This window comes from Panthera leo, chromosome A3, assembly GCF_018350215.1.
Source record: "Panthera leo isolate Ple1 chromosome A3, P.leo_Ple1_pat1.1, whole genome shotgun sequence".
NCBI classification, from domain to species: domain Eukaryota; kingdom Metazoa; phylum Chordata; class Mammalia; order Carnivora; family Felidae; genus Panthera; species Panthera leo.
Genome location: NC_056681.1, coordinates 15,709,045 through 15,736,801, shown reverse-complemented (window position 1 = coordinate 15,736,801; position 27,757 = coordinate 15,709,045). Strand labels below are relative to the sequence as shown.

Genomic DNA, 27,757 nt, shown 5'->3' with positions numbered 1-27,757 from the left:
CTTGTACAAGAAAGATGTTTAATGCAAAAGCTCAAGTACACAGTTCGACATCAGTCTAGTTCAAATTAAGTTCGTATTACAAAGAACCAAGAAGCTTGGAGGGGGCCACTGTTGAGGTCAAAAGGAAGTCTCTGCCCAAACTGGAAGAACACTGACTTCAAGAAGGGCTTTCTCTCTTGGAAAGGACAACCTTTGGAAGTGCCCTCACCCCTGGACTCTTCAAACACCTCAGGCACCTCCGTGCAGGTGCAGCAGCACAGAGCCACAGGCAAAGCCACCCTCCGGTCAGGATTCCGCATCCCCACCAGAGGAGGGCCCAGCCAAAAGGCACTGGGGCTCAGAACACAGGGACTTTGCCAAGGACGGGGTGGGCATGGCAGCCCTGGAGAACCAGCTCAACAGGCTGCTTTGGGTGTAGGTGGGCCGGGGTCTTCTGGTTTATCCCTCACCCGCCCCCACCCCGGAGCTCAGTTTGCTCAGATGAACCACAGTGAGATGGGTCTGGTGAAGAAGCTACAAGGGCAGCGGTCGGTAGTATGCTTGGGGCGGGGACAGAGCCAAGTGCTCTGCCGAGGAGGACCTATTTCTGCCGTCCTGCTAGCTGTCTGGGTGGGTGGAGGGGGGACAATAGGGCTCTAGTGGGGACCATTCCAGCAAAACATCGTTTTTGGTTTTTTACTACACTGGGCTTAATTTGAACGAGCCAAGCCTCTTACAAGGTGGGAAGCCATCACCTCTGAGTTGCTTCAGAGCTCACTCTGGGGCAGGCGAGGTCCCAGGAGCAGGCACGGAGGAGGGAGCTCAGGCAGAGGTTTCCCACTGCCCTTCTGGGTGTTTAGTTTAAGCTCTGGTTAACTTCCTGCTGCAACTTCTGGGCAGGGCCATTCCTGGGCTCAAGTTGCAGGAGACAACTGATGTCTTCAAAGCTGGATTTATAGTCCTGAGAGAAGAGAGCAGGGGGTGAGGATGTGGCCCTGATGGAGGCGAGATGAAGTGGAGACGGCAGGCCTGCCCTGAGCCACGTGGGGGCCCCTGGAGAAGGGACGTGGCACCACCTCGCCCTGCTCTGGGAGGACCGCCACCAGCACGGACGTTTCTGACGGTGCCTTTCAGTCAGGGTCTTCTTACCTTGAGTGCCTTGTAGGCTTGAGCTCGTCTGTAGAACGCCTTCACGTTCCTTCCATCCAGCCTGAGGGCTTCTGTGCAATCCTTCACTGCTTCCTTGTACTGCTTCAGAACCAAATGGCAGAGCGCTCTGATGGGGAAAGACCGTTTGGAGGTTTCAATCACTGCTTGGAGGCCACCCACCAGCCACAAGGAGGTTTGAGGGCTGACCTCGGACTCGGACTCGCCGAACACCTGCTCTGTGCTGCATACTTTTTAGCTTCCTCACCCTCGAAGCAAACCACCGGCTCGGCCCGGAGGGGCCAAAGGCCCAGTGCACGCACCAGTGCCAGCGTAAGGCAGAGTCTCCGGACGGGAGCCTGGTGTGCAGGTCTCTACCCCCTAACCACATCCAGTCATCACTTGGTCTACTTCACGCTCCCATCCTGTGCTCTTTTCACATCAAGAAAAGGATCCTGAAACCTCCCCCTTGATGGACTAAAAAGTCATCTACCTTAAACAAATACTGGACTGCATGCGGACGTGTTAGCAGTGAGAAGTAAAGATGCCTCCAGCTCACCCTGAAATGCGCCTAAACTAAGAACAATCGATAGCTAAACAGCGATAAAGCAAATGTGACAAAACGTTAAGGAGGAATTGACGGTAGGTATGCGGGTGTCCAGTGTCCAGTTCTTTCAACTGATATTGTGAAAATTTTCACAGTCGTGGGAAAAAACAGTTGCATACATCATACAAGACGCTCTACACCTACGGGGAAAGAAGTATGTATATCTTCATCCATTTTCAATTATTTTCCCCAAGGACGGTCATGAAAAACAGGTGTCCTGGAACTCATTTGCTATTTTCAGTGAGAATAGAGTATTTGCTTAGTTGGATGAACCATAACTTATTTTACCAATTCCTTAACTACAGATCTTTTTCATTTCTTCCAGTTTGTAGACACAAGGTGCTGCCATGAGCATCCTTGTGCATAAAGCTTAGCGCCTATCCCGAGGGACAGATGGGTCAACGGATACACGCATTGAAAATCTTGACTCTTACTGCCAAAATGTTCTCCAAAAGAGCTGCTCTCGTACAACCAGTTATTGATAGAGCCTATTTTCCTGTAAGTGAACTAATCCTGGGTCTCAACCTTTAACTTATTAATATTGGAAGAAAACAGTGTCTCACTATTTTAACGTAGTTGCTTTAAATATGGGCAAAGCTCTGTGTCTTTACATAAGACTTTTTAACCTTATGAAATAAAATTTACCTTTAATGACCTCTGTGGTCCCCACCTCCCCATTCCCTAGCTCTATAATACATTCCACACTGCAAAATAATTAACCCACGCATTCTTCTAGAACATAATTTTTAATTTCTACATTTGAAACCGTGGTCCACTTAGGATTTATTTTAATAAGGAGTGAGGTAGGGATTCAGGCTTATTTTTAACTCCTATCCAGTCAACCCAACACTACTCATTGGAAAATCCCTCTTTTCCCTACACTTTATCATATGCTAAATTCTCATAGGCTGCTATTCTCATTTTTTCCTGACAAACTTCAGAATCATTATCGTGAATTAAAAAAACTCTAACGTTTTTACTGAGACTGCATGGATTTATAAATTAGAAAAAGCTCCCCCTTGCATCAATTTTTTTAAAGTAACCTCTGTGCCCAGCAATGGAACCTGAACGTATGAAATCGAGAGCCAGAGCTCCATGCTCCGCTGGCAGAGACAGCCAGACCTCCCTACCCCCCAGCATACCAATTTAAAAGCCGGCACAACAGGGGTGCTTGGGTAGCTCAGTCAGTTAAGCATCTGACTTCATTCGGTTCAGGTCATGATCTCATGGTTTGCGTGTTTGAGCCCCACGTCGGGCTCTGTGCTGACAGCTCAGAGCCTGGAGCCTGCTTCAGATTCTGTGTCTCCCTCTCTCTCTCTGCCCCTTCCCAGCTCGCACGCTGTCTATCTCTCTTCAAAAATAAACATTAAAAAAATTTTTTTTGTTGTTAATAAAAGCAGGCACAAATTCTTTGTCATTCTTCCCACTGAAGGAGTCCTATGTTCTCTCCCCTCTAATTCAGGTAGGTTTGGGGACTGACCAGTAGAGAGGAAAGGGCATGGTAGAGCATTAAAATGGCATCTGGGGGGTGGCTGGGTGGCTCAGTCAGCTAAGTGTCTGACTTTGGCTCAGGTCATGATCTCACGGTTCATGAGTTCACGCCCTGCCTTGGGGGAGCGCCACTTCTGTTTCTTGTTCACTTATGCGCTCTCTCTCAAAAAAAAAAAAAAAAAAGCATCTGGGATGAGGTATAATTTCAGTCTCAGTGGATGGAAAATTCGTAAATATAAAATATAAAGTTATCAGTCCTCTAAATTTTTATTTGAGAGAGAAAGTGTGAGTGGGAGAGGGGCCGACAGGGAGGGAGAGAATCCCATGCAGGCTTCACGATGTCAGCACGGAGCCCGACGCGAGGCTCGATCCCACAACCATTGGATCATGGCTGAGATGAAATCAAGAGTTGGACGCTTAACCAACTGAGCCACTCAGGTGTCCCACAGTCCTCTAAGTTAAAAATTCTTTAAGTTTGTTTATTTTTGAGAGAGAGAGAGAGAGAGAGAGAGAGAGACCCAAGCAGGCTCTGCACTAACAGTGCAGAGCCAAAGGCAGGGCTTGAACCCACGAACAAGGAGATCATGGCCTGAGGCAAAATCAAGAGTCAGACGCTTAACCAACTGAGCCACCCAGGCACCTCTAAATTAAATTTATAAATTCATGGGTGCCTGGGTGGCTCGGTCGGTTGAGCGTCCAACTTCGGCTCAGGTCATGATCTCGCGGTTTGTGAGTTCGAGCCCCACATCAGGCTCTGTGCTGACAGCTCAGGGCCTGGAGCCTGCTTTGGATTCTGTGTCTCCCTCACTCTCTACCCCTCCCCCACTCACACTCTGTCTCTCTCTCCTTCAAAAATAAACATTTAAAAAAATAAATTTATAAATTTATAAATTCATTGTAACCATAACCAAAAGCGCACCAAGAAACTTTCTGGAGTCTGTCAAGACGATCCTAAGGTTCAGCCAGAATGAACCTGGGAAAACAGTCAGTGATGCTCTGAGTAAGAAGAATAAGGAAAAGACTAGCCCTACAAGATATTATAAAGCAGTAATAATTGAAACAGTGTGGCATGGACACACTTGCATGAAAACTGTATTTAAACAAAACAAAACATTGTCCCCAAAGTGGTAAAACTCCAGGAAAACAGGCTGGCAGGAGTCTCTAGCAGGATGAGGTCAGCGAGTCAGGCAGGCCCAGAGATAGAGGAATCAAGCTGCCACTGCATCAACACAGAACAGCAGGCAGCAGCCCTTTCTTCCAGGTTAGCCGGGCAGGCTGAGGCACCAGGCACCCCTGGTCCAATCAGCCAGTAAAACCACAGGGCCAAAGCCCCAAATCCACTCTTTTGTAAGTTCTCTTTTCACCTCATTTGACACCGACACCTGACCTGCACGGACGTGAGGCTACTTGGTCGTTCTTTAACACCGCCCCGTGACAAGTGGAATTCTGCTATGTTTCACGGCAGAAATGTTAACAGCGAGTTTCAGCAAGCTGCCCCAGACTCTGTGCGAGCATTATGTGATTCGGGATACGGACCGTGTCACCTGACTCAAACCTGGAATGCCTTTTATCCCAAGAATTTTGCATAGGGAATGGAGACACTACAGTAGAGCCAAGGTTTTTTTCATTTTTTTAAATGTTGATTTTTGAGAGAGGGAGAGAGGTGAGCAGGGGAGGGGCAGAGAGAGAGAGAGAGAAAGATTCTCAAGCAGGCTCTGCACTGTCAGCACAGAGCCCAATTTGGGGCTCAAACTTACAAACCGTGAGATCATGACCTGAGCCAAAACCAAGAGTCAGATGCTTAACCGAATGAGCCACCCAGGTACCCCGATCCAAGGTTTTTGAACAAGAGTAACATGTGTATGTGAGCAGGAGAAGAGAAACAGATTCACAACATTTTATCGTAAATCTTTTATGACAAATGATTGGATCAGACATGGTCCCTTGCTGAATATTTCAACTTCTGACAGTAAAACTAATAGAAAGATCTCACCGGAGCCAGGTTCCAATTCTGTCTCCACCATTTAATGGCTGGGTGAGCGGAGGTAAAGCCCTTTCTGCTCTGAGCCTCCGATTTCTTGACTTTACAGGGGAAGACCACCTACCAATACGTCGGGAGTGTGCTGCAAAGCAGTGACTCCCACACAATAAAAGGGATGGTGTCCTCACTGTGGGTGGAAAGAAGCACCAGCCACAGACAGCAGTTCATGGTGCAGAGCGCTCAACAGCGCCACCCACAGGTCAAACCCTTCAGGCAAGACCTTCTCTCTTGCTCCTGGGCCAGGTGACCATTAGTCCACGGCCTGGGTCGTGCCCTAGGGCTGGGACAGTGCCAACACTTCTAACTGGAGGGGCTTAGAGAAGCCGTGGGGCTAGGGGGAAGGGGGAAGGCGGAGAGACATGTATTGAGGCTTTTACTTTCGGAGTGTGCTTATTTGGGTGGTTCAGGAAAATCTGAGGGGGAGAAGGCCCGACAAAGCCCAGGCTCCACACTGGCACCGCGCTTTCTATTCCTCTAAGGTAGCAGATGCCACAGGCAACACCTGCCTCACGATGACCAAAACCCATGTGAAGGTAGGTTTGGAGCTACAACATGCTGACCAAAACGCTAGGAATGAAGAGCCCACCCCAGTCCGAGAGAAGACTCTGGAACAGTATCCAATGTCCTAAAATCCCCCGGGCCAGCAGCTACATGGAAGATACCTGTTGCTGTATGTGGCGGACTCCACGTCACTAAATGAGAGGCTTTCACTGTACTTCTCAATAGCTTTCTTATGGTTTCCCTTCTTTACAAGCTCATTGCCTTCTTCCTTCAGAACTCTGGCTCTCTCCACATCCCCAGCAGAAGGCACTAGATACAAATTCAGAAGAGGAAAAAGCCATGGAGCGGGTGCCCAAGCGAGACCCACGAGGCCTCGCCGGCCCCCGTCTCTTCCAAGTCATCTGCCACCCTCCCCCACTGTCCCGCCCCCCCCCCCCCCCCCCCCCCCCCGCCAAGATCCCTGCGCTGCCCTAAAGCAGCCTCCCCGATGAAGGAGTCCCCCATGTGGCTTCTGGGAAATTAAACAATTTTTCAGTCATAGGAGGTTGGGGACTCCCATACAAACATACTTAGACATGCACATAAGAATAGACAGAACTCGGGTTCTAGTCCCGGTGCTGCCACTTAGGAGCTGGGGATCTCGTGGGGCCCAAGTCTTCTGGACCTTAGTCTCTCCACCCACCGGGGCACTACCTGCCCCACACGTGGCTAGTTTAGGACGAAATCTGAGCATGCAGAACATCCTATAAACTTAAAGCAGGAGAGTAAGTAAATGAGATTTAAATAAGCAAGCATCTGAGAAAAAAAGGGTATAGCCCCCAGGCTTCAGAAAAGGGCAGAAGAGCCCGCCAGTCTTCACGGTGGCTTTGGCCCGGGCCTGTACCCTCCCTCACGAAGTGCGTGCAGCTTCCCCACCCCCGCCCTGACAGGGAGACAAGGTGAAATGCAAGCTGCTCATTTGGCTTTCCGGCCCTTCACTGAGCAGCCCCACATCGTCGTTCCAGACCTCACTCCCATTTCACCTGTTTTTGTAATTTTTAAAAACTACCTTTATAAAATACTGGATATGTATGGCACGGGTAAGGTTTTAGGAACTGAACTAACACCCTTGAACTTATCCCTCACCTTAAGAAACAGAACATTCACTAAGACCTTTAAAGCCCTGTGGGGCCCCCTCCCCAAATCAATCCACTCCTGGAGGAAACCATTATCGCCAATCCTGTGCTCCCTTCCCCCGCTTTTTTCTTGGTAGCTTAACTATATACAACAGTTTCTATAAACCATTTGCTGTTTGTTTTGTTTTTAAACTTCGTATAAAAGAATAAACGATTCTAACTATGCTTCTCTGATCTGGTTTTGTCTTCTCCCCTCACCAACGTGATCCTGAGATTCACCTGTGTTGATACGGATGCCTGCAGTTCATTCACTCTCACTGCTGTGGTACAACTGATTTATCTGTTCTATTTACAGATTTGGGTTGTTTTCCAGTTGTGTTTTTTGCTGCTGCAAACATTCTTGTACACGTCTCCTCTGTGCACATGCATGAGGTTCTCTAGAAGCAGAGCCAACGGGCTGCCGCGTACACACGTCTTCAGCCTGACCTCGGCTCTGCGACACAGCTCGCTGCAGGCACGCGGATTCCCACTGTTCACCCGCGATGCCCACAGGCTGCATTCTCTCACGTTCTCTGGCACCTCCCCCAGAAGCCATTCCCCAAACCCCTCAGTGCACACGTTAGTTCACGTTTTGAACTCCCCAGATACTAAAGACTCTAAAGCACTTATTCTTCCTCCTATATTTTCTTTTTTTTTAAGTAGGCTCTACCGCCAATGTGGGGCTTGAACCTACAACCCTGAGATCAAGAGTCATGTGCTCCACAGACTGAGCCAGCCAGGCACCCCTTTCCTCCTGTATTTTAAAATGCTGTTTATGTGTCCCAGTCTCATCAGACTGAGAGCTGCCTGAGGGCCGAGACTGCCTGCCTTCTCTATGTCACACTGCCTAGCACAGCACCTGCAAAACATACGGCTCAGTGGCTCTGAAAGAAGGAAATTAATGGTAGGTGCTCTGAAGCCATCTAGTTCATCAGCATCCCACATTTTCATTCCAGAGAACGGGGGACACTTAGCAGGTTTCCACAAACCAGAGTGAGTGCTACCCATGGTCAGATAGGTTCCCTCCTGGGAAGGGGAGTTAACTCTGCCCTCCCCTGACACCCATGGCTGGGCTCCAGCCCGCACACCTGCTGCACCTCCTCCCCTCACCACCTAGCTTGCTGGGCCCACCTGAGGCCCCTGGAGCACTGGTGAGCCTGTGCCTCAAAAATGGCCTCTTACTCAGTCTCCTGTCTTTGGGTTACCTGACTTTCATCTCCCTTCTCTTATTCATCCTCCAGGGACTCCTTGCACGCGTGTGGGTGTGTGTTCGTTCTTAGGGAAGCATCACCCTCTAGTTAAGAAGGTGGGACAGATGGCTTACGGTGGAGCTCATCACAAAATCTCAGTCCCTGGTCACGGTGACTAATTCAGACAATAGCCTGTGACCAAATGGGCCGGAATCGTTGAGAAAACATGTGACCTAGGGATTTAAAGGAAAGAAGCTCTCTCCTTCTTAGGGGGCTATTGGAAGAAGAAACCGACCTTCTTCTCCTCCTCTGAGCCATGAGGCACGGCATATGGACATGAGGCCAGGAGCTGCTACAGCCGCTTCACTACTAGGAGGGAAGACTGCCCCAAGACAAAGCCAACACACTAGAGGAGAGAGCGGAGAGAGCACGGAGGAATGGACTCAGAGTCTGAGAATGTTGTGAGCGGCTGGAGCAAACCCTGCCTGAACCTGAACTCTGAACTTCTCAGTTTCACGAGCCAGTACATTCTCTTTGTTGTTTTCACCACGTTGAGTCTTCTGCTCTTGCTACCAAAACAGCCTGGACGATCCATCCCCAGCGCCGCCAGAGGAACTAATGCCGTACGTACACCGACGCACCAGGCTGGGAGTTCCAGGCGTCTTCTATCGCTTCACCTGTACGGCGGTGGGTGGGCTTTCTCATCACCTCAGTCTCTAAGAGGTTAGGACTTTTCGTTTTGTATTTTTTCTTTTAGATATTTTTTATAGCGCAGCTTGACCAAGGCCGATTTTTATAGGATTACCCTAGAGAAAGTGGCTACGGGGAGACTATGCCACTCCGGGCAGCAAGTCACAACTTACCTCTGCTCTTTGCCGTTGTGGTTTCTCTGAGTTTGCTTTTAGCTCTTTCTCTGCGGCACTCGGAGGGCAAGGACTCCCACCTCTTCTGAGCCGAAACAGGCACCAAGGGGGTCAAGGGCAGCTTCAGGCGCCACTCGGGCCCAAGTGAGTCCATGAGAGCTCTGCTCATCCTGGAAAGGCAGACAGAATTACAGGGAGGTTTCCGGCTGGGTCCGGGAGATAGTCCTCCTCTCATAAATCCAAAGCGGGTGTACGAGAGCCACCATCCCTTTCTGGCCTTCTAACACACAGCGGGAAAGGGACAGAAGTCTGCACACGACAGTACCCCCTGCTGCCATGACATTACTCATCTACATTAACTTCAAAGTGGTGACCGCTGCTCGTGAAGCGTACTCCACCTTATCCCCAGAGGACCACACATGCCCCAAGAAAGGAAATGTTTTATATCTTCCTAATGGATCTATGACAGGGCCATGCAAGCACCTGACATTGGATTTTTAAAAAGTGCAAATCTTCTGTCATTCTCTCATTTTAAAACCCTTCAGTGGTTCCCGCTTCCCTGGGCTGACGGGGCCTGACACCTGGTCCCTTCCCGCCTCTCCGCTTTTACCGTGTGCCACGTTCCCTCTTGATCCCTATGTTCCAGACTTTGCACATGTTCTTCCCTCTACCCAGAACAATCTCTTCCACCTCCCGTTCCCCATCTCCCCCTTCTGGCCCAGCTAACTTGCTTCAAATGCTGCTCGGGGACCTCGTCCATCTTGTATGTGCTCAACCAGCGAACAGAGGCAACTGCGTGCTTTTTCGGCTCCAACGACTGCCTCCTAGAGGCAGTGTGACTAGAATGAAAGCGTCACAGGCCGGCATCAATGCAAACTCATGTCCTTGGACTCTGATTGGCACAGCTGTCTCAAACCTCCACCGTCCTCGGCCCGGCTCCCTCACCCTCCTCCTCCTTCGGGGCAACGTCCCCATCCTGAAAATGCAAACTCACCTGCAAGGGCACCTGACCCTTCCCATTTCTCTCCCGTCACAAAGGAAGAAGTGACGAGGCCAACCTCTCCACCGAAGCTCCGGGCCTCCCCTCTCCCTGCCTCTAGCAGCAACCACGGCCAGCACCTCTTCTACAGCTTCAACCTTTCTCTGTGCCCGGAGGGCCGCCTGGAGGCCCCACTTGACTGCACAGCTGGACTCCTCTGCCTCTCCTCAGCCAGACCTCTTGAACTGCTGCTGTCACATCCACCAGTGACTTCATTCTTAAACCCAGAAGTCCGCGTAAGCTCCCTGCCACACCCGACAGGAAGGATGTCTTCGTCCTTCTGGAAACACTTTCTCCCGAAATGCTCCAAGTTTCCTCCTACCCTCCAGCTGCTGTTCTCCTGGAAGTCCCTCAAATGTTGCGATTTTCAAAGCTCCATCCTCTCCCCCCAGCTCACTTGCCGTGGGGGTCTTCTTCTCTCCCACAACCTCAATCCACCTCGACGCCGATGACCTCTGAATCCAAATGTCTGCCCTGTATTCTTCTCCTTTGCCCCCAAACCCATGGAACTACCCAACCACTGTCCTTACATCTCCCGTCTCGGGTCCCCTCCAACGCAACCTGTCAGCCTCCGGGATGTCTCTTCTATTCTTCCCTCTCACCACCCTCCTAACACCAAATCTCACCGAACTACTACCCAAATGTCCCCAGAACTGGTCCCACTGTCCTCCTTCCACTATCCCTACCGTCTCTTCTGAGTTACTGCTGGGCCCTTCCTACCCTGCTCTCCTTCGTGTCATCCCTCAGCACGGAAGCTAGTCAGCTTTTCTCTCAAATCTGCTCCCGCTGTCCCCCTGTTAAAGCCCCTTTCACAGAGCCTCACCATGCCTGGATTAGGTCCAGGCCCCTGAGTGCCAGGCCCCGTGTGATCTGGTCTCACCCCACCCGCCCGAGCTGAGCTCCTCACCAGCAGCGCCGAGCAAAATGGGACTTCTCGCAATTCCTGGAATCCATCATCCTCGCTCACCCTGCGCAGGCGGCCTCGTGGCTGCCCCGATCCCGGATTTCTATTCATTTCTCAGCCACGGCTCGCCTCCTCTGGAAAGTCCTGACCAGTCTCCTCCCTCCCCCTGGCTGGTCAGGTGCCCCTTTCTGCCCCTACAGCCCCCTGGGCCGCCGCCTACCACAGCACTCGACATACACGGGTGCACTTGGCTACTACTGGGGTTCCCCATGAGACTGGGGGCTCCATTACGGCAGCAAGAGCTAAGTGTCAGGCATCAGCCCAGGCCCTAGGGCAAAGACGGGCACACAAGTGACAGATTCTGTTGAAGGACAGAAACTAAAAGGAGGCAGAGACAAAACGAGTGAAGCTAAAAATGACGCACTAAATACATACCACGAAGTCCTGTGAAGGGTTTGCTACGGTGTCACGTTCGGCTTTCTAGCAGCCCGTGCAAAGAGGGGAAACATGCTCAGTCACACAAATGAGGGTATCCGTGCGGTACAACCACTCAGAAGCCCAGAAAGCAGTGCTGCCCGACGGACCACCTGAAGGGGTCACAGTACAACATACAGAACCATCCCCGCGAACACCACCCGTCGCCTTGTGCTGCGGCTGCCTGTGCCCCTGTCTCACTTTCCCTGCTCTAGGTAGGTCTGCGGAGCAAGTGGGATCTGTACCTGGTTGTTACTGCGGTCTTCCCCTCTGAACCTGGCACAATCCTTCCAACAGAGCTCAGTAAGTGGTTACAGCGTGAATGACTCAGAGCAGCTAGGCAACAATCCACCAGTCCTCTACGTCTGACCCCGAACACACCTGCTAAACACGACAGCTGACTCTCCTTCTGCGCTTTCCCCACGTGCTCATTAGGAGTTTCAACGTTTTTTTTTTTTTTTTTTTTTTTTTTTTAATTTATTTTTGGGACAGAGAGAGACAGAGCATGAACGGGGGAGGGGCAGAGAGAGAGGGAGACACAGAATCGGAAACAGGCTCCAGGCTCCGAGCCATCGGCCCAGAGCCCGACGCGGGGCTCGAACCCACGGACCGCGAGATCGTGACCTGGCTGAAGTCGGATGCTTAACCGACTGCGCCACCCAGGCGCCCCTCATTAGGAGTTTCTAAGCCTAGCCCAAAGGGACCCCCAGGAGATGCCCAAAGCAGTGGCCCCAAGTGCATCCGGAGGACAGGGAGTCCCAGAGAGACTGCGGGCGGTGGCTCAGGCTCACCTGTTGATGCCTTCCAAGGCCGACGTCACGCGGTCATCAATCTGCAGTGCGGTCTTGTAGTCGACATAGGCCAGGGGGTACTTCTCCAGAGCCTCGTAGGCGGACGCTCGCCGCAGCAGGGGCTTCAGGCTGAAGGGAACCAGGGCCAGCGCTCTAGGGCAGGAGGCACAAATGTCACCTGGCTGCTGAGTCACCAGGGCTCCCCTGCAGCTCCTTCCAGGCAGGGTCATGTGCAGCATTCAGTATACAGGAGGTCGCATCTGGTAGAGACACTGCTAAAATGTCAAACCTTAGAGGAGGGACTTTCGAACTTGGACTGAGGTGGAGAAGGGCTGACGGACAGAAGGCCACTCGTACTGTGAAATCTGTGTGCCCGTCCGTCAGTTTTCATGGTTGCAATCCACCCTGCAACCCCACCCCAAGTCAAGCACAAGTGCCTTGTAGTTCTCATTCTTCGATGTGCTTCTACGGAGGCTGACCCGGTGGGAAAACAGGCTCTGGAGTCAGATGGGGAGCGGTGTTGGAATTCTACCTCTGCCACCAACCACGTGACCCCAGGCAGGTCACTTTACCGTCTCGGTCCCCTGCAACCCAGCGCTAGCCTGGGCAGGGTGGTAAACTTACCCCACAGAGTGGTCATGAGCACTCCCAGAAGGAAACCTAGCACGGGCCTGGTACAAATGACCTTAGCACAGGCTCCATGAGCCTGCTCACCTCTCCTCCTCTCCCACCTATCACCAGGGCATGAATCTAAGGCAATACCACAGGACACAGGATCTGAGAACATGAAGTCCCATGTGCTAGTTCAGTGAGGAGGAAAGAAGGCAGGGTCAGACTAGCTCGGAGAAGAAAGAAGTATGAAAAACTGTTTAATGTTTAACATCCTTTACCCCTGGTCACCGACGAATACCTCTTAGTTTCTTTTGAGACCATTCACTAACCTCTATCCCTCTTTCTTTCCCTCCCTTGCTCCCACACACATCCACCGCAGAAAAATCCTGGGCAAGCCAGTCACCAGTCTGCAGCTCAATCTCACCCTCAGGTCCCAAACCTCAAAGGCCTTTAAGGCCCACCTCTAACTTCCCACCCCACTCCTTTTTCGGCAGACTCCAAAGACATAAGTCAGGGGCCACGAGGACTAAGTAGAGCCTCCTATCCTCAGTGACCTAGCGGTTGCTTCTGAATTATCTGGCATGGCCGTAACTGGTGGGATCGGTCCAAACAATAATACAGGCCAGATAAACCCAGCCTCCTCTCCTGAGACCCCCAGGCCCCCAAGGTCACCCCTGCCCACTTACAAAGTGCAATCCTTGATGCAGTCCTTGCAGTTGCCATCCTTTAAGTGGCACACTGCACGGTTAGAGTAGAGAATACTTTCTTCTCCAGGGTTCGAAGAACCTGCCCAGGGGGAAGCAGACAGCAGGAGATTAACAGGGTGGGAAATGGATGCCCTGGGGCTCTGGGATGTATTTCATACGAGTCCTGATCAGGCTTGTCGGTCTGATGGGCTGCTGGGGTTTGTCATTCTCACGTGGAGCCAGAACGGGAGGCTTCCTGCCACTCACAAGGAGAGTGAGACTCATTCTACCAACCACAGCCCGTTGCCCCAAACCTCTTCTCCAGCACTGAACTTGGGACCAGCCAAGAGACAAGACACGAAATAGCTGCCTTCTGCTCAGAGAAGTCCATGCTGTAACTACACGTGTGTGTGTGAGAATTTTATTACAAAAATCACGTAAACCCAATAAAAGCGTTCCTAAAAAAGAAAAGAAAAATGTGATACATAGACTGAACAAGGGTCATGGGGACATAAAAGACAAGAGTAATTCCACCTGGTCAAATCAGACAGGACTTTGCCAGGGAAAAGTCCTCTGGGTGTGGCAGGATTAAGCAGAACTTAATCAAAGGAAGGATTCGAGCTACCAACAAGCCTGATCAAGAAGCCCAGAGGGAGAATTATCAGGCATTTCTCTAAAGGCAGTCCTTATCCTCAGGAATCTCAGAAGCCTATGTCTTTCATTGTGTGGCCACAATGACTTTCATTTTTTTATATGTTTATTTTTGAGACACACACACACACACACACACACACACACACAGAACAGGAGCGGGGGAGGGGCAGAGAGAGAGAGAGAGACACACACACACACACACAGAACAGGAGCGGGGGAGGGGGAGAGAGAGAGAGAGAGAGAGAGAGAGAGAGAGAGAGAGAGAGGGAAGGAAAGAGAGAGAGACAGACACAGAATCCGAAGCAGGCTCCAGGCTCCATGCTGTCAGCACAAAGCCTGACTCGAGGCTTGAACTCACAATCCGTGAGATCACGCCCTGTGTCAAAGTCGGACGCTTAACCGACTGAGTCACCCAGGCGCCCCAACTTCCATTTTTAAAATAATTTTTCAACTACTTTATGCCCACTAGCATAGACCATAATGGAAAACACACGAAAAACCCTGAAAACTACCAAGTGCTGATCCGGTAATTCCATCCTGGGTATATACACAAAAGAATTAGAAACAAACTCTCTTTTGAAAATTATGAAATAGCTAGAAGAAAACAGTGTAACAGGAACTTGACATCCACCACTGGACTTAGCACATGTTATATTTGTTTCCAGCCTTTTGAATTTTTGATACGGCCAAAGCTCCACTCAACCTCATCCTTCTCTCTTGCTCCCTCCTCAGACGCCCAGCGCTCAGCACAGTCCTGAGGTTGGGATGTGACATCCTCCTGCATGCCTGTGTGCCTGCTGCCATTACAGCTGCATTCCTAAGCTTTTCCCAAGTGGCATGTTATTGTCTATCCTTCAGCAATTTGCTTTTTTTCCATTAAGTATGTTTCCATGTTGAGGCATGACAGCTTTCATTCAACATCAACGGTGACAAATCTGATAAAATAATAACTTTTCCCCCCTTATCTTGCCAGGCCCTGAGTGAGACAGCAGAGTACAGAAAAAAGTAAACTATATCCTGGCCTTTAAGGAAAGAGTACAATTACTCACAACTTGCAGTGCACGTCAAGTCACTGGAACGCACAGAAACAGCAGTGGGGCAGTGGCAAGGGCGCTGGGACCTAGAATCCCGCCACTCAATCCCGCTGATCGAACGTGCCCACGTGACTATCACATGAAGACACCACTTCACAGACCTGCTGGAAGGGTTCATTTTGTTAGGTTACTCCCTGCTGTCCTTTCAAGAGCCGCAAAACTGTTCACAGAAATCCAGGGATTTGCCCAGAAATTATCTGGACAATCAACAGCAAGATCAGAACCGAACGCTGGTCCCCTACTAAATCCAGACACTAGGCCCTTCTAAGGATCCAGAATAAATCCACCCAAAAGCACCAGCTTTTTTCCAGGCTGGCTGGAGTAGGATGAAAGAAAAAGGCAGAAATAGCAGTCTCGCAGATTCATCCGGGACTTCATCAAGTGACGCTGAGATGAGGAGGTGGGCCTAAAAAGGGAGTGTTCTAGAAGAATAAGAGGTGGGCAAACGAGTGGCTTCAAACTGCAAAAGTTCAAACAAGAAAGACTGGAATTTGGAGAAGATTTGGGGAGAAGTCTAGCAAAGTGACTCAAAACTTGGACTTGCGAATCAGACCCATATTCAAATCCTGCCTCTGACATGTCTTTATTGTGTAATTCTTCTGGACTCATCTAGAAAGTATCTTATCCACAGGTTTGTATGAAGATCAAAGAATTGACGTCTGTAATGTCTGGCACACAGTAAAGCACTCAACCAATGCCAGCCAAGAAAGGGAGAGGAGGAAAACACAGGGAAATTGGTCCTACGGAAAATGAGGGCTCACGGGTAAGACACTTTTGGAGAAGAGGTTTGGGGCAATGGGCTGTGGTTGGTAGAATGAGGCTCACCACTTCTCCAAAGTGTCTCACCCATGAGCTGGAGGTTGGGAGAATGGACAAGGACATGCTATACCTCTATTAAAAGTTATTTTTAAACGTTTATTTTTGAGAGAGAAAAAGAGAGAACAAGCAGGGAAGGGGCAGAAAGAGAGGGAGACACAGACTCCAAAGCAGGCTCCAGGCTCTGAGCTGTCAGCACAGGGCCCGATGTGGGGCTTGAACTCACGAACCGCAAGATCATGACCTGAGCTGAAGTCGGACGCTTAACCGACTGAGCCACCCAGGTGCCCATGCTACACCTCTATTTAAAGCAAAACTTCCCAGTAGCCTCCCATCAGGGAATAAAATCCAAACTCCTTACCGCAGCCTATTGTGTAAAATAAGGCCAGTAAGTCTCTGCCGCTCAAACTGCCCTCAACACCTCCTGTTCTTCCACAGCTCACTATACGCTGTGGCGCCTGGGACACACCGTGCTTATTCATCTGGGGCCCTTGGAATGAACAGTTCCTCCACGTGGAACACGCAGCACCCAAAAGTTTGTGCACCTGGCTTCTTCTCATCATTCAGACGTCACTTCAAATGTCACTGCTTCAAAGCTGTCCTTGACCTTCCACTCTAAAGGAGCTCCCCAGTCTCCTGCCTTACCATATCACTGTATTTGTCTTTTTTGCAGTCCTAATTGCGATCAGACAGGCCTTGTTTACATCTGGATAAAGAAAATGTGAAATATCCACACAATGGAAATTATATGGCCTTAAAAAGTTAGTAAGAAATTCTGTCACATGCTACAACACCGATTGCAACGTCCTCGAGGCCATTCTAAGCAAAATAAGCCAGTCCCAAAAGACAAATACCATAGGACTTCACTCATTTGAAGTATCTAATCAAAACCAAGGATACACGAAGTAGAAAGGTGGAAAACAAGGGCTGAGGGGGAGGAAAGGAAGATGACAGTGTTCAATGCGTAGAGTTTCAGTGTCGCAGATGAAAAAGTTCTAGCGATCTGTTGCACAACAATGTGAACTTACCTGCACTTAAAAATGGTTACGAAGATAAATTTAAGGTTGTGGGGTTTTTTTTTTTTTACAGCAATAAAACATGAGATCAAACATCCATTAATACGGAGATATGTTTGTGATATGTCAGCAAGTGAAAAAGAACCAGTAACAAAACCATATTACCATTAGGAAAAAAGGGGGTGGGGGGCAGGCGAAGAAAGAGCTAAGGAAGTCTCTCGCAGGATGCCAGAGCAGGGAGCGGGCGGGAAGGGTGCCGGGTGGCCCTGGTGAGCCAGACGACCGCTGAGAACGCAGGCCCCGGGGGGGTCGGGGGCCGAGCGAGGTCTGGGCGGCCGCGGGGCCGTGGGGGAGGAAACACCGGAGGGGGGAGGCAGGCCTGGCGGAGAAACGGGGGCCAGGGTCGTACCTTGCGCCTCCAGCTCCCGCAGCGCGCGGCTGTACAGCGCCGCGGCCTCGGCGAACTGGCCGTTGCGGAAGCTCTGGTTGCCGGCGGCGCGGAGCCCCTCCACGGAGTCTGAGAGCTTGGGGGCCATCCCGGGGCCGGGCCGGCGAACCGGGGGGCGCGTCAGTTACCGCGCTGAGGCGTGCGCAAATGCGAGCGAGCGGGAGCACCCGCTGGCGAGGACTCAGATCCCACGGCCAACCAGCCCACGAGGGGGTGGGACGGACGGGGCGGGGCCGGGCGCCGCGCGCCAGAAGCCCTCTGCGCATGCTCAGCTGCGGACGTCCCTGGTGAAGCGCGCTTGGGTCGCCGGAGTTGCGCCGGGTCCCTGGGGATGCTGAAGGTCTGGGGATGCTGAAGGTCTGTGGATGAAGAAGATGAAAAGGGGCCAGGGCCCTGCTCGCGAGGAGCTTACACTCCAGTGGCAACTGGCAGGCTGTTAACTCTTGAGCAGACGAAGATGATAATCTCATAATGTGATTAGTGCTAGAAGGAAAGCAAAACAGTGATGTAAAGCCAAGTGTCCACGTGGGGGCTGTTTTAGGTAAGGGAAGTGGGGAAAACGTCTCTGAGGGACTAATTGAGCTGAAGCCTGAGAAGATTTAGGGAGTGCTGTTCCAGGCAGAGAGTGCAAAGGCACCGAGGCTGGAGGGTGGCTGGTACCTAGTGCTGTGTAGATAATCATTTAATAAATGAATGGACTGATAGGTTGATGAGGATCTTTCCCTAAACTTATTTATCTTCAGCCTCATCTGACTTCACTGTATGTCCCACTTCATACTCCAGTGTTTTTTATTGCTTGTTGCTACCTGCGGACATTAAGCTTTTTCTCTTGCTTCCTAACGTTTGCTTATGCGCCGCCCCCCGCCCAGTCTTTTCCAAACACTTCCTCTTGCCCAGTCCTGACTCCACCTATAATCGACTCAACCATCGTCTCTGAAAGCCTTTCTTGCCTCCTCTCCTCTTTTACCTTGTTTCTCCTCTGCTCCTATTGCAACCAGGGTTTACGCTTATTTAGCACTTAACACTCTGTGATTGTAAGTTCACAGTTTTTCTCAAAGACTGAGGTCGTTAAAGGCAGGAGCTAGGTCTTTATTTTTGTCTCCACAAGACCCAATGGGATCTGGCACCAAACCTGCAGTTACAAAGGCTTGTTGACAAACACCTGGTCTCTCAGGAATTTAGTTACAATTATTTATGTAAATTCAACCAGACTGTAAACTTTCTGAGGGCGGAGTGACTGTTGCCTATGAATCCCCTCAGTCCAGCACAGACCACACAAGAAGAACCAACGAACACTTAGTGTGGTGGGAAAACTCGAGGCGGCACACACACAGCTGCTCATCTACTCCACAGTTTCCATCTTTGCTTCTAGAAGTTTGAATTTCGCCTGAGATTCTCCTGGCCCAGGGGATGCATCAGATTTCTTTAAGGGAATCAATACTCTCTCTCCCTTTTACCAGTGATTGGTCAGGGGTGGACATGACCCTGATCTGGTCCGTGATATGGGATGTTTGCTGAGTGTTTAATGAGAAAGTTTTTCCTCCCACGTAAGAGGTACAGGACTTCAAAATAACCTTTTTTGCTCTCTTTCTGCTTTGGGCACTGTTGAGTTAAGGATATACACCTGGATATATACTGATTTTTGCAGTTGTGAGGCTATAAGCACAGGTAGGAAAAGCCAACGTACTGAGTAGGGTGGGAGGGGAAAGAGGAAATTGACATTGTCGAGCCACTGAGTCAACCCTGGGACTACTGACTTCTGGACTCCTTAATAAACGACAAATGCGTGGTGCCTTAAGCCACTATTTAGGTGTTATTGGTTTTTTTGTTTTTTTTTTCAGTTGCTTGGAGGTGGGTATATTCTAAATGGTACACCAGACAAGTATGCCTGTGGCAAATTATATTTTCCAAAAATGAGGAAAACAACTTTCCAGTCCCACCCACTTCCAGAACTTTACCACTCCCCATCAAGAGATGGAGTCTATGTCGGCTCTTTTGAAACTGCTCAGGACTTTGGGGCCCCCTCAACAGTAGAAATATTATCTATCTACCTTCCAAAGCTATGCTGTTAAAAGGGACTACAGCTTCCTCCTGGCTCTCGCTCACAAATGTCGTTCAGAACCCAGCCTTTAATCTATGAGGAGATACAAAAACAAAAACAGAGAAGGCCCCTCTACCCCCGGCACCAGCTTGTCAGCCATGTGGGTGAGGCATTTTGGATCGTAATCCATCCAAATGGTGACTGATCTTGACTCCATGGGAAAGAGATGAGCCTTCCCTGCTAACCCATGCTCAAATTGTAGATTTATGAGAGAGAACAAATACTGTTTTACGTCACTAGGTTTTGGGAGTGGTTTCTTTTTTCTTTTTTTAACGTTTTTTGTTTTTTATTTATTTCGAGAGAGGGAGAGCACGAACACAAGTGGGGGACAGGTAGAGAGGAGGGGAGAGAGAGAGAATCTCAAGCAGGCTCACACCATCAGTGCACAGCCCAACGTGGGGCTCCGTCTCAGGAAACGTGAGATCACGACCGCAGTGGATGCTCAACCTACTGAGCCACTCAGGCGCCCCTGGGAGTGGTTTCTTACACAGTAAATGATAACTGGCAAATCCCTTCCCACAATGTTGCCTATAAATGCAGGGCTGATAAAAGCAGCGTTGAGGGGCACCTGGGTGGCTCGGTCGGTTAAGTGTCCGACTTCAGCTCAGGTCATGATCTCGCGGTCCGTGAGTTCGAGCCCCGCGTCTGGCTCTGGGCTGATGGCTCAGAGCCTGGAGCCTGCTTCTGATTCTGTGTCTCCCTCTCTCTGCCCCTCCCCCGTTCATGCTCTGTCTCTCTCTGTCTCAAAAATGAATAAACGTTAAGAAAAAAAAAAAAAAGCAGCGTTGAAGAAATTTAGGGGAGGGGGCGTCAGAGGGGAAGTCTTCTAGGACAAAGTGACTTTTTTTTTTTTTTTTTTTAAAGTAGGCTTCACGCCCAGTGCAGAGCCTGACACGTGGCTTGAACTCATGACCCTGAGATCAAGACCTGAGCTGAGATCAAGTCACACACTCAACCTACCGAGCCACCGAGGGGCCCCAGAGGTGACTCTAAAAACAACTTTACTAATTTCCCAGACACTCCTATATGTTTAGTCCCGCATAAAACTTAGAATCAACTTAACTACCACACACACACTCTTGGACGTTTAAATTGGATTGTATTAAGCCTACTGACTAAGGACTTGGATAGCTTTGTATTGGTGACTCCCTCTACCCAAAAGCAAGATATGACTTTACATTTTGAAATCGACATGGAGTTTGTTTGTACTTGACGTTTATCTGTTTTTTTTTCTCTCCACAGACCGGTTTCAGACCTGTGCCTCATAAAATCAACTCTAGTTTTACTCCCAAATTCTACACACCTGTGGGTCTGTCTGTGGGTCAAATTCCCATCATTTCCAATCTGAGCTATCCTCTGTCACTTGAATTCTGATTATGATATGTTACCTCCAAATTCCTGTTTGAATATTGCCAAATAGTGAAAAGAGGGGGCCATCAAAATTAAGATTTCAACTTTAAAAAAAAAATTTTTTTTTTAACATTTATTTATTTTTGAGACAGAGAGAGAGCATGAACAGGGGAGGGTCAGAGACAGAGGGAGACACAGAATCTGAAACAGGCTCTCAGCTCTGAGCTGTCAGCACAGAGCCCGACGGGGGGCCCGAACCCACGGACCGCGAGATCATGACCTGAGCCGAAGTCGGACGCTTAACCGACTGAGCCACCCAGGCACCCCAAGATTTCAACTTTTAGCTGTTAAGATTACTTTGGTGGAAACGCATGAGAAGCACTATCAAAACTGCTTCTATATAGATAGGCTAAAAAGAGAATTAGATGTGATACTGTTTTTTAATATTTAGTTACAGTATGTAACAACAGGCTGTGAAAATAAAGTACTATTCTGAGGTTTTACTTCTTAAAAAACATTTTGACTCCTCTCTAACACATGTGTTTCTCAGGTATTAAATAGATCATAGTAGATTTTAGCATTATCAGCCTGAAAAAAACTTTCATTCTCAGTGTTTCTGGAGGCTCAAATATTATTAAAACAATTTTAATGAGAAAAAATAAAAATAAAAAACTTTATTGAGAAATAATTCACTAGCATATAACTCACCCATTTAAAGTTGAGTGCAGTTCAATGGCTTTTATTGTATTCAGAGTTGTGCAATCATCACCACAATCAATTTTAGAATATTATTACCCCCAAATGAAACCCCACGTCCTTTAGTCATCATGTCCAATTCATCTACCCCTTCACCCCCAGGTCTAAGGCAACCACTAATCTACTTTCTGATAGATTTGCCTGTTTTGGACTTTTCATGTAAATGGAACCATATGAATCCTTTGTGATTGGCTTCTTTTGCATACCACAATGTTTTCAAGGTTCATCTATGGTGTAGTGTGCCTCAGAACTTCATTCCTTTTTATGGCTGAATAATATTTCACTGTATGCATTTTGGGTGTCCGTTTGGTTTATACACTCATCAGCTGATGGACATTTGGGTTCTATCTATTTTTTGGCTGGAAGTAACTTTTTGACATTAAGATTTCATCTCTCTGAGTTAACCATCTCATCAAACCCATATTTAATACGTATTCAGCTTTAATGGGGGAAGGAATAGATGTTAAAGCCATGGTCTCCCTAATGAGATAATAATATGCACAGACATTATTATTGGACATAGTTTTCTTATTGTTGTTTAAACACTTCTTTTCAGGGTTAATTGATAGTTTCTTTAAATAATATCTTTGCCTTCCTTGGTTGAGAGACACTGGCGAGTAAAGATGTGTTATAATTAGGAAAATGTTACATTTCATTTAACACAGCCAGGCACAGCCAATACTTTTATATGCTGATTTCAAATCATAAACCAATTAGTCTTGGGGAAAGAAGTACAGACAGCATCGTAATTTGTCAGTTTACAGTTCTGAATGCTTTTCAACTCAGGTGTATCAACATGATCTAACCTGAAAACACACTCTGAGTAAGATGGGTTACAGAAGGGATTTGAAATAAGAATTTAAGGGGCGCCTGGGTGGCTCAGTCAGTTAAGTATCTGACTCTTGATTTTGGCTTGGATCATGATCTCTCAGTTTGTGGGATCGAGCCCCACATTGGGCTCCGTGCTGACAGTTCAGAGCCTGCTTGGAATTCTCTCTCTCCCTCTTCCTCTCTGCCCCTCCCTCCTCACTCTCTCAAAACAAATAAATAAACACTAAAAAAAAGAATTTATTTTTTAAATATAATTTGTCAAATTGGCTTACATACGGCACCCAGTGCTCATCCCAACAAGTGCCCTCCTCAATGCCCATCACCCATTTTCCCCTCCCCCCCCACCCCCCATCAACCCTAAGTTTGTTCTCTGTATTTAAGAGTCTCTTACGGTTCACTTCCCTGCCCCTCTGTTTGTAACTATTTTTTCCCCCTTCCCTTCCCTCATGGTCTTCTGTTAAGTTTCTCAGGATCCACATATGAGTGAAAACACATGATATCTGTCTTTCTCTGACTGACTTATTTCACTTAGCATAATACACTCCAGTTCCATCCACATTGCTGCAAATGGCATGATTTCATTCTTTCTCATTGCCAAGTAGTATTCCATTGTATATATTAACCACATCTTCTTTATCCATTCATCAGTTTATGGACATTTAGGCTCTTTCCATAATTTGGCTATTGTTGAAAGTGCTGCTATAAACGTTGGGGTAAATGTCACCCTATGCATCAGCACTTCTGTATCCCTTGGGTAGATTCCTAGTAGTGCTATTGCTGGGCCATAGGGTAGGTCTATTTCTAATTTTTTGAGGAAACTCCACACTGTTTTCCAGAGCGACTGCACCAGTTTGCATTCCCACCAACAGCGCAAGAGGGTTCCTTTTTCTCCATATCCTCGTCAGCATCTATAGTTTCCTGAGTTGTTCATTGTAGCCACTCTGACCGGTGTGAGGTGGTACCTCAGTGTGGCTTTGATTTGTGTATAAAAAAAAGAATTTAATTGAGGGAATTGTTTTGATAGATGACAGAGGAGCCAAGATGCCAACAGAGAATAGTGAGGGAGCCCAAAGGACAGCAGTAGCAGGAAAGAACTACTCTGCCTAGGACTTGGATATAAGAAGGAAATGGTGATATTTACAGAGTTCAGAAGCCGCAGCAGAATGGAAGCTGGAGCCATGTCAGGCCACTCTAGGAGGAGCTGAAGAGAAGGTTACTGTTGGATACTTAATGAGAAGCAAAGAAGGCAGAGAAAGAGTCTGGCTTCTCTCTCAGTTCTGCCCTCCACTGAAACCAGCCAGAAGTCAGCTGACATGGGAACCTGGGAAGTGAGCTTGCAGGGTTGGTCTCCTCCTCAAGATTTCTTAGGTGTGACATCAAAAGTATGACTCACAAATGAAAAAAAAAAAATGATTAATTGGACTTAATAAAAATTAAAATTTCTGTTCTTCAAATGAGACTGTTAAGAAAATGAAAATACAAACCTCAGAAAATATTTGCATATCACGTATATGATAAAGGACATGCATCCAGAATATTAAAAACTCAAAAAAAATCAATAATAAGAAAAACAATCTAGTTTTAAGAAGGACAAAAGGCTTGAACAGATACTTCAGTAAATATACAGATGACAAGCACTTGAAAAGATGCTCAACATCATTAGTCCTTACAGAAGTGCAAATTAAAAATGATGAGACACTATTACACGCCTATCTGATTGGCCAAAATTGCAAAGACTGATCATACCGAGTGTACATGATATAGAACAATTGAAACTCATATACATGGTTGGTAGAAATGAAAAATAGTGTAATCACCTTGAAAAAGTTTCTTAGCACATTAAACATGTATCTTCTATGGCACAGCGATTTCTCACCTGTATATTTACCCAAGAGAAATGAAATGTACGTATGCCTATCTCTATGTCCATACAAACACTTGTATACAAATGATCATAACTTTTATTTATAATAACCAAAAGCTGGAAACTGTTTAAACCATTGGGCTTTGGGGTGGTCTGTTACATAGTGATAGCTAATGGTACAGCTAACTAACTTCCAGTAATTTTTTGTATCTGTACATGGCCCATTTTCAATCTGATTCTGGCCACAGCTCCTACCTCATCTCCTACTTTTCCTTATTCATTCTGCTCCAAACATGCCAACTTCTAACACAAATCTTTGTCCTTACTGTTCCCTCTGCCTTAAATACTCTTTTAAAAAATATTAGTGTGACTAGGGGCAGTTGGCTGGCCTTAGTAGGTGAAGCATCTGATTCCTGATCTCTGGGTTGTGAGTTGAAGCCCCAGACTGAGTGCGTAAAAGCTTAAACACATTAGTATGACTTCCACTCTCATTTTAGTCAGTTTGTTTTTGTTCGTTTGTTTGTTTTTACGTTTATTGCCTTTCTCACTTGAATGTTAAGATCCATGAGGGCAGAAATTTTATTTTGCTCACCGTGCGGCACCTAGTACTGTGCTTGGCCCAGAGCAGATGCTAGATATATATCGAATGAATGCCCGTTCGTTCCAGCCTTCTCAGGGTTTTCCTGATCCTACTGGCGTTGGTTAGGTTCTCATATCACAGTTGTCTATCATCACTTATCACTACGTTAACTACCAGTCTAGTAACTATCTTTTCTACGACGTAAATTGCAGAAAAAGGTAGGACCCCTCTAGATCTTGACTATTACGTACCTAGAGCCTAGCGCAGCGCCACACACACGGAGCTCGGTAAGCACAGAATTAACTCCGAGTAACTCTGCACCGAGGCAGCATGGCCCACGGATTCCGGCCTCGCGCAGGGAGCTCCGGGTTCCTTGGCCGCGCCCCGAGCGCCACGTGACTCAAGTCCACACCACGTGGCTCAAGCCCGGTCCTTGCCGCCCCGCCCCGCTCCCGCCGCGCGCGCCGCTTCCGGTGGGGGCGGAAAGCGGAAGTGTGGGAGGGTCTGCGGGGCGGGCTCGGGGAGGTCCCGGGGGAGGATGGAGCAGTGAGCGGGTCTGGGCGGCTGCCGGCAGCGCCATGGAGACGGTGCAGCTGAGGAACCCGCCGCGCCGGTAAGGGGCCGCTGGCTAAGAGGCAGGGGGTGGGGAGAGGGAAAGGCGGGAACTGGCAGAGGGGAGGCACCAGGTGCGCCCCCGTAGGGGTGGACCCGCGGGGCGAGGCTATCCGGCTGATGGGCACCTGCTGAGTTGGGGGGGTGGGGGAAATCTCTCCCGGGAGGGGGTCCGGCAGAGGGGAGCGCGCGCCCAGGGGAATAAACGTGGGGCTGGTTGGGGAGAGCGCTTGCTGTGGAGGGACATCCCGGCGGAAGGGGGGCGCTGCTGAAGGGAGCAGCTACTGAGGGACGTGGGGACAAGTTAGGGAGAGCACCTGCTCAAGGCGGGGGCTCTTGCGGGGAGGCTGTCCTAGGAGGGATTCATCGAGGTAGCGGGGAGGTGGGGGGTGGGGGATGCTGAAGCAGGATGGGAACCTAGAGAGGTCCAAGGTATGGATCAGGAACAAGCAGAGGAAGGCTGGATGCACTTTCTAAGGGAAGGGGTCCCACCTGAGGGGTGCAATGGGGAGGATCTGTTGCGGGGAAAAGCTTTGCGCCTAAGGCGGAAGGCGTGCCGAGAAAGGTTGAAGGTCCAGCAAGGGAAGGCTTTGTGGAGGGTAGCATTTAGGAAGATTTGCTGGATAGTGTCCCCACTCTAGGATGATGATGGCATCTTTCATTCCTGATGCCCAGTGCCTTCCTAGCTTTCCTCATGTTCTCCTCAGCTTTTCAAATCTGCCACTGGGAAGGAAATAAGGAAATAAGAGGAGGTTTTCAAGATGGGCAAATTGAGACCCAGAAGAGTTGCGACACAGCTCTGTGTATTTCCTTCTTTGCTCCAGGTCTGGGTCGTGACCTGACCAGACTGGGCCCTTTTCAGGCCTCTATTGTTTTGTATCAGCTCCAGATCCTACTACTACCTGGAATTGTTTTAAGTCAAGATTGGGGAGGTAGCAGATCCTAGAAAGTCTGAACTGTTGGGCTGGTTATAGTTGTATCATTGATTTGCTCTGTGGACACCAGGATCTTATGTCAGTCTGCCACATCTGGAGAAAAGTAGAGTGCAGAGATCAAGGGAGTCATGCTTCTCTGGGGTGCAGTGTAGTTAGCTTCTATTTCACAGAGACCTCTGACTTCCTGCAGCAGAGCGAACACTAAAGTAGGAAGTGTTCTGCGTGTGGGAGTGTGGGGCAAAGGAGAGGTGAAGGGAAGGGATTGGCAGCCTGGGCTGCACACTTGGTGTTTGTTTGAAGTACGCAAACACTGCGGAAGGCAAATAGCTGGTTGGGGTGGACTCATAATCACCCCACTCTAGTGTGCTGAGACGGAAATAATAATGATTCTTACCCAAACGGCACTTACTGGGAGCCAGACACCTTCCCAGTGCTTTCCATGTCTCCTGATGAGCCTCTTGAAATTGACCTATGAAAATGGTAATTTCACGTGATTCAACTTCTTATGACTCTTTTGATTGTCACAACAACCCTATGAGGTGGTTATCTCCATATTTCTGTTTCACAGGTGATTAAACTGAGGCACAAAGAGTTTAAGTGATTTGTGGGAGGTTCCACAGTTAGTAAGGGGCAGACCTGGGATTTTAAACCAGGCGATCGGGTCCAAAGTCCATGCTCTTAACTGCCTCAGTCTGATGCTTCTGTGGAAGGATCCCGGTTCCACAGGGCCTGTGTATGTTAGCAAGTATTTGCTGAAGCACCATAGTGATCCAGTTATAAATGTACACGGGTTATATTTCTTTCCGAAATCTATTCATTGTTCTTCCGAGGTCTTGGTTTAATTGAAAAGAGGATTAGGAATCTGAGTTTTGTTTCTACCTTTGCCTTGTGTTATATTAGCTTGGGCAAAAGAGTCAACCTTTGTGCATTTTGGCACACTCATTCCCGCACCTTTTGGATTTTCAGAAATTTATGAAATGTGCAAGAGGAGAGCACTGCAGGGCTGAATTCTTTTTTTTTTTTTTTTTACCATTTATTTATTTTTGAGAGACAGAGTGCGAGCAGGGGAGGGGCAGAGTGAGAGGGAGACACAGAATCGGAATCAGGCTCCGGGCTCCGAGCTGTCAGCACGGAGCCCGACGCAGGCCTCAAACCCACAGACTGTGGGATTGTGACCTGAGCCCGGATGCTCAACCAACTGAGCAACCCAGGCGCCCCTGCA

The 27,757-nt window shown here is 48.7% G+C and overlaps 2 protein-coding genes across 2 annotated transcripts in view; one reads left to right on the top strand and one right to left on the bottom strand.

The window, feature by feature from the left end:
- Nucleotide 1: 1 nt before the first annotated feature.
- Nucleotides 2-17,728, bottom strand: TOMM34 (translocase of outer mitochondrial membrane 34). Its single transcript, XM_042930865.1, has 7 exons — nt 17,468-17,728; nt 13,479-13,578; nt 12,181-12,333; nt 8,973-9,142; nt 5,927-6,074; nt 1,129-1,255; nt 2-940 (listed from the first exon to the last, which is right to left on the bottom strand). The coding sequence occupies exons 1-7, from the start codon at nt 17,592-17,594 to the stop codon at nt 836-838; spliced, it is 930 nt and encodes a 309-aa protein (XP_042786799.1). The 5' UTR covers nt 17,595-17,728; the 3' UTR covers nt 2-835.
- Nucleotides 17,729-25,505: 7,777 nt separating this feature from the next.
- STK4 (serine/threonine kinase 4) overlaps nt 25,506-27,757 on the top strand; it is a 90,014-nt gene continuing 87,762 nt past the window's right edge. Inside the window, exon 1 of the mRNA XM_042930859.1 lies at nt 25,506-25,601. Within this exon, the coding sequence (XP_042786793.1) occupies nt 25,567-25,601 (35 nt within the window). The 5' untranslated portion in view covers nt 25,506-25,566. The remainder of the gene's footprint in view (nt 25,602-27,757) is intronic.